This window comes from Pholcus phalangioides, unplaced genomic scaffold (genome assembly GCF_987345545.1).
Source record: "Pholcus phalangioides strain wild (caught in Gottingen) unplaced genomic scaffold, Ppha-v1.0 ptg000007l_1, whole genome shotgun sequence".
Classification (NCBI taxonomy): Eukaryota; Metazoa; Arthropoda; class Arachnida; order Araneae; family Pholcidae; genus Pholcus; species Pholcus phalangioides.
The window spans coordinates 32,841,732-32,855,214 of record NW_028301600.1 but is presented as its reverse complement, the minus strand read 5'-3'; the positions used below and the strand labels follow the sequence as shown (position 1 = coordinate 32,855,214).

Genomic DNA, 13,483 nt, shown 5'->3' with positions numbered 1-13,483 from the left:
ATTCATAGTGAAATAAGTAATGATGCTTAAAAGTCCATGCGTTCCAAGTAAGAGTTGAAAAGAACGAAACTTACTTTTAAGGTAAAATGAAATGGATATTTAAGTAAGTAAATAAAAAAGTGTGAAACCAATTAAATGTGGTTTTAATGCAAAAGTAAAAAGAAAAGATTGATATATATACCAGTGATTCTCAAACTTTTGCCACCCGTGGCTCCTTTGCCCAATTCATGGTTGATCTGCGGTTCCAGCATATAGTTTAGTAAATATATTTACTTATAAAAGAACCACTTGAAAGCATAAATTGTCACACAAATCGATACCTCCAGCTCTCGACAAAAGGTTGACGACGCCCCTAGGAGCCATGACGAACACTTTGAGAAACACTGATATATACCCAATGCATTGATTTTATAGTGCTCCAAAGAATTAAGTGGAATACACCTAATCTAGTGATTGTATAAATGCAGGGCTAGTCACAAAATCGGAATAGAAGTGACGATCATGTTACAGGACTATCTTTAAACATGGACTCATCTTCAGCATGTAATGTTTAAAATCGTTTAGAGTTAAGGAAGATTAGGTTATTTTTAGTGCTGGTGGATAATCAATGTATCCGAATCGATAGCTGCTTTAAAATCTAGGAAAAGCTAGCAAGTAGAAGTAAGCCGAAGTTCGATAATAATAATAAATGGACACGATGAGAATTCCTTTTTCACCATTCTTTATCTTAAATGTTATATTTCATTCATTTATTCATCTTGTTTATTGTTACTCCTATTTTAATATTCGTCACAACATTTTTACGTTCGAGAAGTATATCTCGAAAGATTACTGCATTCAAAATGCGTGCATATTAGAATTAGTGTGTGTTAATCAATATCTTTTGTAATCAATTTGTTGGAATTCAATTTCATTTAGTAACATTGTTGTTTTGTAATGAGCGGATATTTAATTTTGTGAATTTAAAGAAATACGATATTTTTCTTTTTTACTCACCAAGAAACTTTTTAACAATAATTAAATTAATAAAATTCGTGGGAAAAAGTTGAAAAATTTAAACCGTCAACAAACAAAGTGAGTGAACTTTTGCCACTTTGTTTCTCGATGACTCGTTTGTACTGAGGTTATGTCGGCTTATTCAGCATTAGGAAGAAAAAACATTTGACACTTGACAAACACAGATGGTTTAAAGGACGAGACCAGTACGTAAACATTAAGCGAAAAACATACACATACAGAACATTGATATTTACAATAGGGAACAAGTATTGAGTTCCCCATAATTAATTCGATGCATGAACCTGAAGCGATAAGATCTGGTCATTAGACCTAGAGATTTTGCATAGTTTTCCATGAGTACATTAAGTTTATGACAAAGACATTTGAATTGACAGACCAAGACGTTCAATCCCAAAGCTTTCAGCACGCACAAGACCAAGCAGAAAAACACACCCTTAAAAAAACCCATGAAATTTTGAAGGATCAAAAAAGATGTGTTGTCTTTCTTACCTTTTATGGTATTCATACCATTTCTTCGACATGAATCAACCTTTTCTTGCACGGCAAACCTGAATTTTAAATGTTTAGTCGTTGGAGAATGACTGATAACCTATATAGTTCGGGTAGAGTTTTCATCGAAATACTCACAAAAGTTACGTTCCAAGTTGAATTTAGACTAAATCCATCTATAATAGGATTAGCGTGGCTTCAAAGTAATGAATGGAAAATAGTTAATTAATTTTTATGGAGGAATGTTTTAGAACAAATATTTCCCAATAACATCATAGAATCAATGTATTATAAGGTACACATCTGAAGCTAATGAGTGCAATGGTATGTGCAGTTGGAACAATAACTAACATTTAAAACCAAGAACTAGGAAATAAATTATCTACAAACTTATTTTTCTTGTTTGTTATGAAGTTTAAAAAAAAATTCCTTATGGACCGCATCAAACTTGTCTTACTAATTGAACTTTACACCAATTTTTAGTTCATTTATAAGCTGTACAACATTTTACACTAGTAGTGTACCAATCATTTTAAAACGATTAATATTTTTATGAAAACATAAGACATTGATGCCTATATAGCTGTTTTATATTTTCTAGTTGATTAACCTTGCGGATTATTGCCTGACGGAATAAGAGAAATGGAGTGGATAATTAATTCTCTTTTTTTATCGGCAAGCCTATGCCTGAAAAGGTTAGAAATTCAATTAAGCTCTCTTCTAAATCCAGTGGGAGACTCTATGCGACGTAAGGACAGTAACACACATGTAGAACATGATACATTTAAGACACCTTATCATTCAATACGAAACCAACAGAGAAAGCCGGATTGGGCTCATGAGTGATAAGAAAATGTTGTAAAAGAACCAAGATCAACTACAATTTGATGACTTTTCGCTCAATAACTTTCATTCACATGCATTCATCTTCTTATTCATACATTCAGTACTTGAATTTAGTTACTCGAAAAAGAAAATATCTGAATCGACTATGCTACACGAAGGACTCGAATTCTTAACCCTATGACTGTGGCCTCCGTTCTTCGATGCCTTTGGGTGATCAATATCCTATTCAAAACTCACTCGTCTTATCCCATCGTCTTCCGAGTTGAACAAAAGGGAGAACAAACACCAGTTATTATATGAAAAATTGCGAAAAAAAAATTATATGAAAAAAAAGTTTTTAAAATTTAAATTATTTTTTATAGATCGATTCTGAAACTTATGATTTTGCAATGTAATGAATATCAAGATGTTTGAGAGACTAATATAATATTTAAAATAAACCCACCAATACTCCTTCATATTATGTTAATATTAGGGTGACCACAAGACCAGTTCTTTTTTGGCCTTCCTAACTTTTGATGAAGATGTCCCGTTTTTAGAACAAACGTAATCGTGTGCGCACAATATCTTCACTGAAGTTGTAATATTGCTGTTGTTCTTTTTTGCTGTAAGTTTGATTTTAAATGAAGTTTAGCACTTTTTTTTCCCACTGGTTGATGATGGTTAGCACGTTTTGGCCGTTTCAGAATCAACTAGTGATTAACCGTGCTATCTCGTATTGACAATACCTATTTCCAATGTTTGCCTAAAGAAAAATATGGTCACTTAAGTTAACAAATAACTGAAATAGGTGAGATTTGCAGAAAAAAACTCATTTGAAACTTTTGCTTTTGACGAAAACAGTTAGAAATTCAAAATATATCCTATCTATTTTGGAATGTCTCTCAACAAATGTTATTCATCAGTCCATAAATTCAGTCAAAGAGAGAAGTTCTCCGTGTAGTAGAGCCTCAAATCAGCAATAGCACCTCAACAAATAGAATAAAAGGCTTTTGTTCGCAGAGCGAAGACAACATTTCTACGCGAATGAATAACAAGGACAGGTACCCAAAGCAGCGGCAGTGTTTTATCAAATTAATTAAAAGGTGATAAAACATACACACATTTCATTCATTCATCGTAATATTCAAGACTCATACGACACGAACGTGTATACACATTAAAAAGTGTGAACATACACACACAAAAAGCAGAAAATCCGGAAAATGATTCATTGATTATAAAACACGAATATACAGTATACTCACGCAATATCTGAGAACACGATACATTTTACACAACTCACAAAATATATACATTGAAGAAGTGAGTCGGTAAGCAGGTACTAACGCAGCCACAGACAAACTATTTGCGAAGATAAGAAAGTATTTACAGAACATATACTATTTTTTAAAAATGTCTACTACACAATTTATATATATATACTCAACTCACGAAATATTTACATAAAGTATATGAGTTGGTAAAGCAGGTACCGAAGCAGCGATTCCTACATTTGTGGGCTGTTTGAGAATAATAGAAGTTTGTTTCCTTAGTAAACTATATGATGTATAAGAATAAGAATACTTAAAAAATATTTCAACATTGGCACAGATGTTTGTTGTGGTAAAATTATTATATACCGTAAATACATTATTATTTATGTAATTGAAAAAAAATTGATCGAATGATAGATAAATTAAAATTAAGTTATCTTTAGAGCAAAACCAGACCCATGCTTACTTGCGTACGTGATATTTGATTAATCGCTGCCGAAATATTTCTAGAGTGTACCACCTCCTTGTCCTTAACGAAAACCTAGTTCTTAGTTAATCACGAAAATGTTTATTTGAGAAAATTTAATTGCTTAATTTGACTAAGCGTACGTAAGGACTTGGAGGTGTTACACCTCTCGCGTTTTGAAAAGTGACATCGGCTTCCCGGTGTATGCATATGAAGATAATTGAGGGCTTGAGACGGGGGTTCTTAACTTTTTTTAGCCGTGAAGAAAAATCAGTAACGATCAATTTTGCGAACCATAGGTCTATTTCAAATTTAAAAACGCTTAATAATTTGTGAAACCAGTCAGTGGCGTCTTAATAGGTTGGTTACCGGCTCTTTGGATCTTTGGAACAGGGCCACGTATCGAACAAGATCTCCACAATTATTGAATGCTTTCAATAAATTATTCTTTTCATAAGTTCTGAAATTATTCTTTCCATAAATTCTGAAATTATTCTTTTCATAAATTCTGAAATTATTCTTTTCATAAATTCTGAAATTATTCTTTTCATAAATTCTGAAATTATTCTTTTCATAAATTCTGAAATTATTCTTTTCATAAATTCTGAAATTATTCTTTTCATAAATTCTGAAATTATTCTTTTCATAAATTCTGAAATTATTCTTTTCATAAATTCTGAAATTATTTTTTCCATAAATTCTGAAATTATGCATTTCTTTCATTAATCCTGGCATTTTTTCATTAATTGTGGTGTCTAAATTCTCACCAATTCTAAATTTTCATCAATTTTTGTTGAGTGTGTTCATAGTTCTGAATATAAAATTTTTCAGCATTATGTTCTGTTATTCTGTTCTGGATGCCGACTTTCCCCGAAATTGAAACTTAGGGTGAATTCCCTCCTTCCCTCATGAAATCTAGGCTCAAGAGGACCTTAAGGCCCTAAAAAAAATGTCTAGGTTGCAGCCTAGGCCACCGAAATCGTTGAGATGCCCCCGAAATCAGTGGTGCAATAAAAGAATTTATAGCCGGATTGAAAGTGAATTTGTACGACCCATGTCAGAAGTCCCCGCGACCCAGGTTTGGATCTTGACTCATAGGTTAAGAACCCCTCACTTTAAGCTGTTCTGAAATATAAGTTTCAAACTAAACCTTAAAATAAAGTATGACTAAATGTGAATGTGGTATTGAACTTCTCTCGAAACTTTTGATGTCTGAAAAAAGGATGAAAGTTGATATTTTGATGAATTCATCGCGGACCAGATCGGAATTTTTTTGAATCAGATCGTTACCAAACAATTCTACGACAAGGGTAGGTCATTTTCCAAAACAATTAAAAAAAGTTGAACACTAGCTGTTACACATTCCATGAAGATTTACATTGACATGAAAAACACAACAAAAAGAAACAATCACAATAAAAGCAGGGCGCCAAAAATCCATTTTTAAAAACATGAATATATGAATCACGTGATATTTACATTTCAACGCAGACATGTTGCTGCTATACTTACACCATCATCAGACATGAAGTTTTGTTACCTCTTTAAAAATTGGCTGACGTAGTAATATTCTCTTGTTTCATTTTCCATTTAATAGCTTTGAGCGTGATCTTTTTTTTCTATGATGAAGAATCATGGAGTGGTTAGTCTTTTGAGTTCTCGAGGATGTTGGGCATCTTTAGTGATATACATAGGGTTTTCGAAAGTTGAGAATTTCCTCCCGAAACGCATGCGTACGGGATATCGCCGCCGGTATATTAAGATGGCTATTAAAAGAATTATAGCAATAGCTAACGGTGCTCCGACCCCTGCGATTATCGCAATCATGGTGACACTCATGAACGGGAACTGGTCAGAGTCTGGATCTTCCGAAATATCATCTGCATCAACATCTGGGAAATTCTCTTCGGCGTCTGAGATATTTTGTTGTTTCTTGTCCGAGCTGTCATCACTTGTTGCAGTGTTTTCACCATCTACTTTACCTTTCCTAACGCTATTCTTATCGGGAATGACTTGAGAAAGATGAGGTTCTGACTTTGGCTATCGAAAAAAAACAAAAAAAACAAAAAAACACATGATATAAATAAGAGCTTTAAAAAGAGCAGTTACAATTTTCAAACAAACTTGTATAACGTCTGCGTTCAAGCAAAAGTCACCAAGTCCACAAAAATGTTTTTGATGGACTATTGTTGATTGGAAATTCCAATTTATTATTTCATGATAAGAATAGCTATGAACCACGAAACTGTTATTTAAATATCAGTAAACCTACTCTGTAGGAGTTAGAAATCTTTAACTCTCTCTTCCGTGGTGGTCAAAAAAGCAAATAGAATGCTCGGTTTGATTCTTAAAAGTCTCTTCGCGTTCTCCCAGAGTCATTCGTCCGCTTTTCCGAGGCCTAGTTCGTCCTGGCTTTTCGACTCGGGGACACCAGTTTCGATATTAGTTGGGTTGGTCAATTAGTTTTTTATTCCAACAGGGCTGTAAATGCATGGAATGGTTTATCTTCCGATGTCGTGAATTCCCCCCCCCCCCGACAGACACCTTCAATAGGAAATGTGATAAGAGGGGTGGGTAAACTATTCATATTTAAAGAACGACAACCATATTTCTGTGGGCAGGTATTTTAGTTGTTCAGTTACTTTTTCTTGGCTTATTATTTTTAGGTATTTAGGCAGATGACAACCATAATTTTATGAGCGTTTTTCTAGTACTATTTATTTTTATTTTCTCCTTTTTCCAGCCACCTTGTTGGGCAGTTTGCCTTTTTCGGTTTCTAATTTTGCATTTGTATATTTGTATTTAAAATAATTTTTAATATTTTTCAAAACGATTCAAAAGTTTAAATTGACAAAATCTCAAAACAGGTTTTAGTGACTTTTGCTTGAACGCCGACGATGATACCTATACAGGGTGTTCGATAAGTCCCAATTCTGCCTTTATCTCATCAACTGTTCGCGTAGAGGTATGATTCCCATTTAAAAAATGCTCAAAAACGTGTTCAAAAATCACCCTGCACCAGTTTTGAGAGTGAAAATACAATGTGTCACAAAATGAAAAAAATATAAATTTGTACACGGACACACTGTCCTAAAAAATCCAATTAGAAAGTTGTTGCCCTGTCTCTCCTGAGGCCACAAAAAAAATTTATATTTCAGAGTTCAATATTTGCTGAGATATTTGAATTCAAAAAGTAGAGACGTTGGGAGAAAACAGTATAAATAAGGGAAAGAAGCGTTGTGTCCATTTTCTTTCCCAACTTCTCTACGATTTTTGAATCCACACATATCGGTGAATAATGTACTGAAATTGTTTTTGTTGGTCTCAGAATAAACAGAGCAACAATTTTCTCTCTAATTGGGTTTTTCAAGACAGGGTATCCATATCCATATAAAAATTTAAATTTTTAATTTTTTAACATACTGTATTTTCACTCTCAAAACTGGTACAGAGTAATTTCTAAACATATTTTGAACATTTTTTTAACTGAAACCATTCCTCTACGATGAACGGTTAATGAGATAAAGGCTGAATTAGGACTTACAGGACATCCTGTATATACACAAGAATCGCATTAAACTAACTTCATTAAGGAGTCTCATTACCTTTTAACATAGTCAAAAGCCCCAAAAACTATACTGCAGTAAAAATATCATTAAAAATACAACTAATCATTGATTTTTTTCGAATTTAATGCACAATAGCTGATTCTATATTCTATGATATGTCAACTAAATGCATCACATATCACTGATGCTCATTTTTTTTTCTCGCAAATTTTCAAACATTAAAAAAAAAGAGTATTATTAACACCTTGCGTACATGATAAAATAGCATGAAATCACAATATAATTCAATAAAAATGAAGAAAACTGTTCAGCTCATAAAATTAGACAAAAGATTGAAATCTCATTCACTCAATGAAATTTAAAATTAAATTTAAAATTCAAAAATCAATAAATACATTTTTTTAAATATAAATAAATTAATTTATTATTAAAGTCAATAATTCAATCTATGAACGGATCTCAGATATTTTTCCTCATTTTATGAAATGAACAGTTTTCTTCATTTTGAATCAATTTTTATTCAATTATATTGATGTCATGGTATTATCATGCACGCAAGGTGCTAAACAATACATGAAAATATTAAAAAAAATAAGTATAAGAGATATATAAAATATTTTATTAAGGGTTCTCATACCTTTTAACATGGTGAAAAACTGCTCTAGTAGAAATATCATTAAAAATAATACTTAATCATTGGTTTATTTCAAAAATTTTACACATATTTTTGATTGTATATGCTATCCTATGTCAGTATAAAATTTTACATATCTCTAACACTTAATTTTTTTTACAATTTTCGAAATAATGCATTAAAAACAGCTTGCGTGCATGATAAAAGAGCATGACATCAATGTAATTAAATAGAAATTGATTCAAAATAAACACTCCCTTAGCATAGCATAACACATACAATCAGCTACGTGTTTATTAGATTTGATATAAATCAAAATAGTTAGTTAGTTATTTTTAATGATATTTCTACTGCAGCATAGTTTCTGAGACTTTTGAGCATGTTAAAAGTTACGAGAACGATTAAATTTACCAGAGACCGAAAACAAGCATGCAATTAATATAAAATCAGTTCTTATAGACGGATAAACATTAAGAACTCTCAAGAAAAAAATTTGAGATTCCTCCAAAACATAAACCTAAATAATATATGTATCCTTAAACCTCTACCAAGTTTAGATTAAAGCTGCTGACCCCGGCTAGACGCTTTTTGGAAAATATCCAAGACATATATTAGATTCATTTGATGTAGATTAGAGAGCGGTGAAGCTCACTTGTGAATTTGAAATTTCACTCTCGTCTAGACAACACATAGTCTGCCAAAATGTCTTCCACTTAATAACGGAAAGAAAAATGAAGAAGGTTAGGATATAGCAAAACAACAAGATAATGAAATGGAAATACGTTTCCACCAAAATGAAGAAATGATTGAAAATGAAGTGGTAGGTTTTCTCATCACAATTATTCAACCCCTCCCCCCTAAGATGTACAATTATATTTAGTAACTATATCACAATTGAAAGAGGGAGAGACAAAATAAAATTTTCATGTCTGATTCCTATAACAGATAACAAAACGTTCAATTATATATATAATTATGTCTTTATAATTCATTAACCACGAGACTCAGTCGAACGTAAACCCCACATTCAACCCGACGGCACTAATTACATGAATTTTATTGTCTCGAGTTTTATAAATACGTATATAGACAAAGTATATATTCATGTAAGTATGGATTTTATTTTGGTTGTATTTCTTCACGGTTATACAGAACAATGTGTAAAATCAGAGGGTGTTTATAATTACAATTTTGATCTCGAAATGGTCTGAAATATAAATCATAGGTCAGAATAGTCTGAATGAATATTCGTAAAATTTTGTTTGGGGAAGTAAAAAAGTTTAGTTCGTTAATTTACCACTGGGGTAGCAATTAGTGCTTTATTTTGATTGCAGTCAACACTGATAATTTCACAAATGACATTATTGCATGTTCAATACATGGTCCTTCACATTCTAATACGCACAAGCTGAAATCCCAAAATAGCATGTGCAAAACTGAGTTTTCATATATTGTTAATGCGCAAAATTGTAGAATATAGGCAATTAAATGTTGAACATGATACATTCTGAGATTTTCGCTCGTGCTACAAGGCTGAAGATAAACTGCACGTACAGTATATTCAACCATAAAATTGATTACTTTTGTATTTCTGTCTACCGTGATAAATCATAAGCTATCCACCAGGTGACAAAAAATTCCTTTAATTTATTATCTTTACCAAACAAACTTCTTCACGAAAAATTCACTCAAAATTCTGAAACATTTTGACTAGCTGCTCTTATTTAAGATAATTTTTAAATAACAAAATATCTGGGCTTGTCATTGCTGAAGTAAAAGACTTTTAAGAAGGCGAGATATCTCGTCAATACCAGTGAGAAATTTCAGAAAAAAAAATGTTTACTGCATGCCAAAACTTTTCTTGCGATGGAAAATCTAGTCGAAAAATCAAAATTAAATTAATTCAAAAAATTAATTCTGGAAGTGAAATAAATCTTCCGCAGAGGAAAGAAAAAGTAGTCACAGTGTTGTGTATAAACAGAGCCTCCCTTAGGGGGTGTGCGACAGATATGGTCGCACCGGGTCCCGCATTTACAGTAATAGGAACGAAAAAAAATGGGTATATCAAATATATTTTTTGTAGTAAATAAGGTGCATGACCTTCACAACTATGGAATTCCGAATTTTCATACATTCTGAATTTTCACCAATTTTCTGAATTCTTATCAGTTCTGGAATTCTGAATTTTCTGAACTTTTGAATAATGAATCTTTTTTTGGATGACCCTCACCCCCCCGCCCCCCCAAATATAGTAGGAACAAAAATTGTGGTGTGAAAAAATCTAGAGATCCAAAGATATAGAGAACGAAGAAATAGCAAAAAAAGATTTTTAAATGGCAAAAGCGCTAGTGCTGCTCACTTTTTTATTCAAAAAATATACTAATACAATTGGTAATTTTTTGAAGTTAAAAAGAATACAAGATGGAGTTCACACACACATGCAAGAGTGATTCCCTTAAATTTAATTTCACACACTGGAAAGATCTTGTTAACTCCTGCATTCTTGAAAACTTTCTTTTCAATGGCATACATATCCACTAACAGATTAAAGGAATACCAATGGGGAGCTGCTACTCAAGCGCCCTTGCTAAACTTTTTCTCCACTTCTTCGAACAAAAATTCAAACTGCAATACAATTTTTTTGGCTTTCGTTACATTGATGATCTAATCATCTTCAACAACAGTAATTTTAACAGTATCTTCCCCAACATCTACCCTGAAGAGCTTTCTCTGAAGGAAACCACAAAGGAACCAAATCAATTACCTGGATATAAAAATAACAATAAATGGGAAACAATCGTATAACGACAAAAGAAGAAACTTTTTTTTTGTTAACTGTTTAAGCCACTGGCACTAAAATATCAGCATTAAAATATTCAGAAACACTCTCATTTCACAGATAAGTAGATTCGCCACATATGTAATAATAAGCAGGAATTCACTACGGCACTCCTTAATCTTTTCAAAGCTGCATCTGGCACCAGCATACCCACCGCCTTATTCAACGACACCACATTCAAACAACACAACTATATCCCCCTTCTTAATGCATGTCCGGTGATTTTTGACTAATTTTTGACTACATTTTGAATGCTTTCATTTATTTATTTATTTGAATGTTTTTATTGTATTTATGTAAAAATTCCCTGTGTGTAATTTCTGTATATTTTTGTAATTTTTTATATATTTTTTCTCATGCTTCATTTTGTTTATAACCTGAAGCACTGTATATGTTTTCAAATATTGTATTTCTACAATATAATATTTTTACTCACTTTTCATTCCATTTTTTTCGTCCAACATGTTTTTGAGAAGGTAGGCATCGGGGAACATTTGTAATGCAATCAGGTATAGCCACACTTCAGAAACGCCTACTTTTTTCGAACCACGCATGGGGTTCCCCCTGATGACGACCCACTGCATAGGTTCTATTTCACTCTTGCATAAACTCCATCTTGTATTCTCTCTCTCTCTCTTTTTTCTTTAAATAATTACCAATTGTGTATATATATATATATGTGTGTGTATTTAAGTGAAAAATTAGAACACAGGCAAACGAAAGAGAACAAACCGAGAGAGTAAATGGAACAATGATTAGGTCTTTCTCAGGGAGGGGGGGAACCCCCACATCGTCCCAAAAGCAAAAAATGTTTCTGATGATGGTAAGCCAAAGATAGGTTATTTTACCATCCCTTCCCCCAATATTATATGTATATATAAATAAGGAGAACCGAAATTATGAAGACGCCTTTGCAGGGTCGTAACTAGAATTTTTGCCGCCCCCACAACTTTAAAATTCGATAATTTTATAACGATGTTCTTTGTTCCCACCTAAAATTGCCGCCCCCCCCCTAAATTTTTTCTCAGCGCTGTGGTGGCTGAGTGGTCATAGTGACGGACTCGCATCGCGGGGTCCCGGGTTCGAGCGCCACGGTGGTGGTCGGCTGAAGTTGGTTTTCTGTGGTTCCCAACTTCGAGGCGCAAATGCGAGCCGATCTCCCCGTTAAAAAGTCTCGCCACAGAGAGCAACAGGCCTAAAAACAGTACAAGTATTCAGTCATTACACTTCACTCACTTCACTTCTGAAATATAGATGGCAGCAGTGAAAAATCAGACACAACACTGGATACGCACTCAGACTGTTAGGTACACACACTTCCGGCACAAGTCACTAGGTATTAAATTGCCCATGGTGATAGACCCGAGTTGTGCTCGGTTTCGAAACTCCCCCCCCCCCAGTTACGGCCCCGTGTATAAAAGCGGACGTAAAAAATAAATTTTATTTTATTCTAGAGTAGTTCAGTGACACGACTGACACTACGATTAATTCCCCAGTGGCTTAGTAGAATCCAAACAATAAACGTGATTCAGCCCTGAATAGAAGTAGGACAAAGAACAAACTCAAGAGAAGCAGAATACAGTAGAAAAAATAGACCCAACCAAGTCAGTTTGAACTTTATTTTTCCTAGAATAAAAACAGTATACACAAGGACACGAACCCAAAAGCTCCCTTGGCCTTGGCCAGTTAGTTGCTTTTTGGCTACCTGCTGGGAGGGGAAAAAAAAGCGGCAAATTCTTTTTCGACGCATGCGAAAGAATTGAAGAAAACTAGTCGTAACTGAGAGAACGGTAATAAATGCGATAGTAACGTTAAAAAAATAAATACAAGCGGAAACTCAATATATAACTTGTTCTCCAGAACCGGTGGTGGATGGTTTGAAAAAACAAAAATACTGAAAAAAAAAGGCGTGTCAGGTTGCGTAACCCATTCATTATCGGAAGATGACGAAATATATGATATTTTTATGAATGAAATGGTATTTTGAAACCGGAATTTTTGATGTCTTTCTAGTTTTATGTTCCGCAGTCAATCTGTATTCACTTCTCGGTAAGCTGATGCCAGACCAAAGAGTTCCTCTCCCGCTTATTTTCTTTGTTTTTTTTGTCTGGCATCAATTTACCAAGAACAGGGAATATATATGTATTAGAGCAGGCATCTTCAACCCATTTCTCGCGAGCACCACGGTGCTCCCTGAAGCACCCAGAGTGCTCGATGCTTGTGTCCACTTTCGTGCTCGCGAGAATTTGTTCAATGTTCCAATCAAACACCTTGTAGAAATTGCATACAAGGATTGAAATCAGTCCTGATTTCATTGATTCGTGTATCAAACTTACCGTAAGGGTGGACACAGGTAGTGCTCGC

At 33.5% G+C, this 13,483-nt stretch overlaps 1 protein-coding gene across 2 annotated transcripts in view; it reads right to left on the bottom strand.

The window, feature by feature from the left end:
- Nucleotides 1–4,740: 4,740 nt before the first annotated feature.
- Nucleotides 4,741–13,483, bottom strand: part of LOC149085199 (CUB and sushi domain-containing protein 1-like) — a 30,520-nt gene continuing 21,777 nt past the window's right edge. For both annotated transcript variants that reach the window (XM_089233060.1, XM_089233061.1), the window contains exon 3: nt 4,741–6,117. In XM_089233060.1, coding sequence (XP_089089186.1) covers nt 5,710–6,117 — 408 coding nt within the window. In that variant the 3' untranslated portion in view covers nt 4,741–5,709. The remainder of the gene's footprint in view (nt 6,118–13,483) is intronic.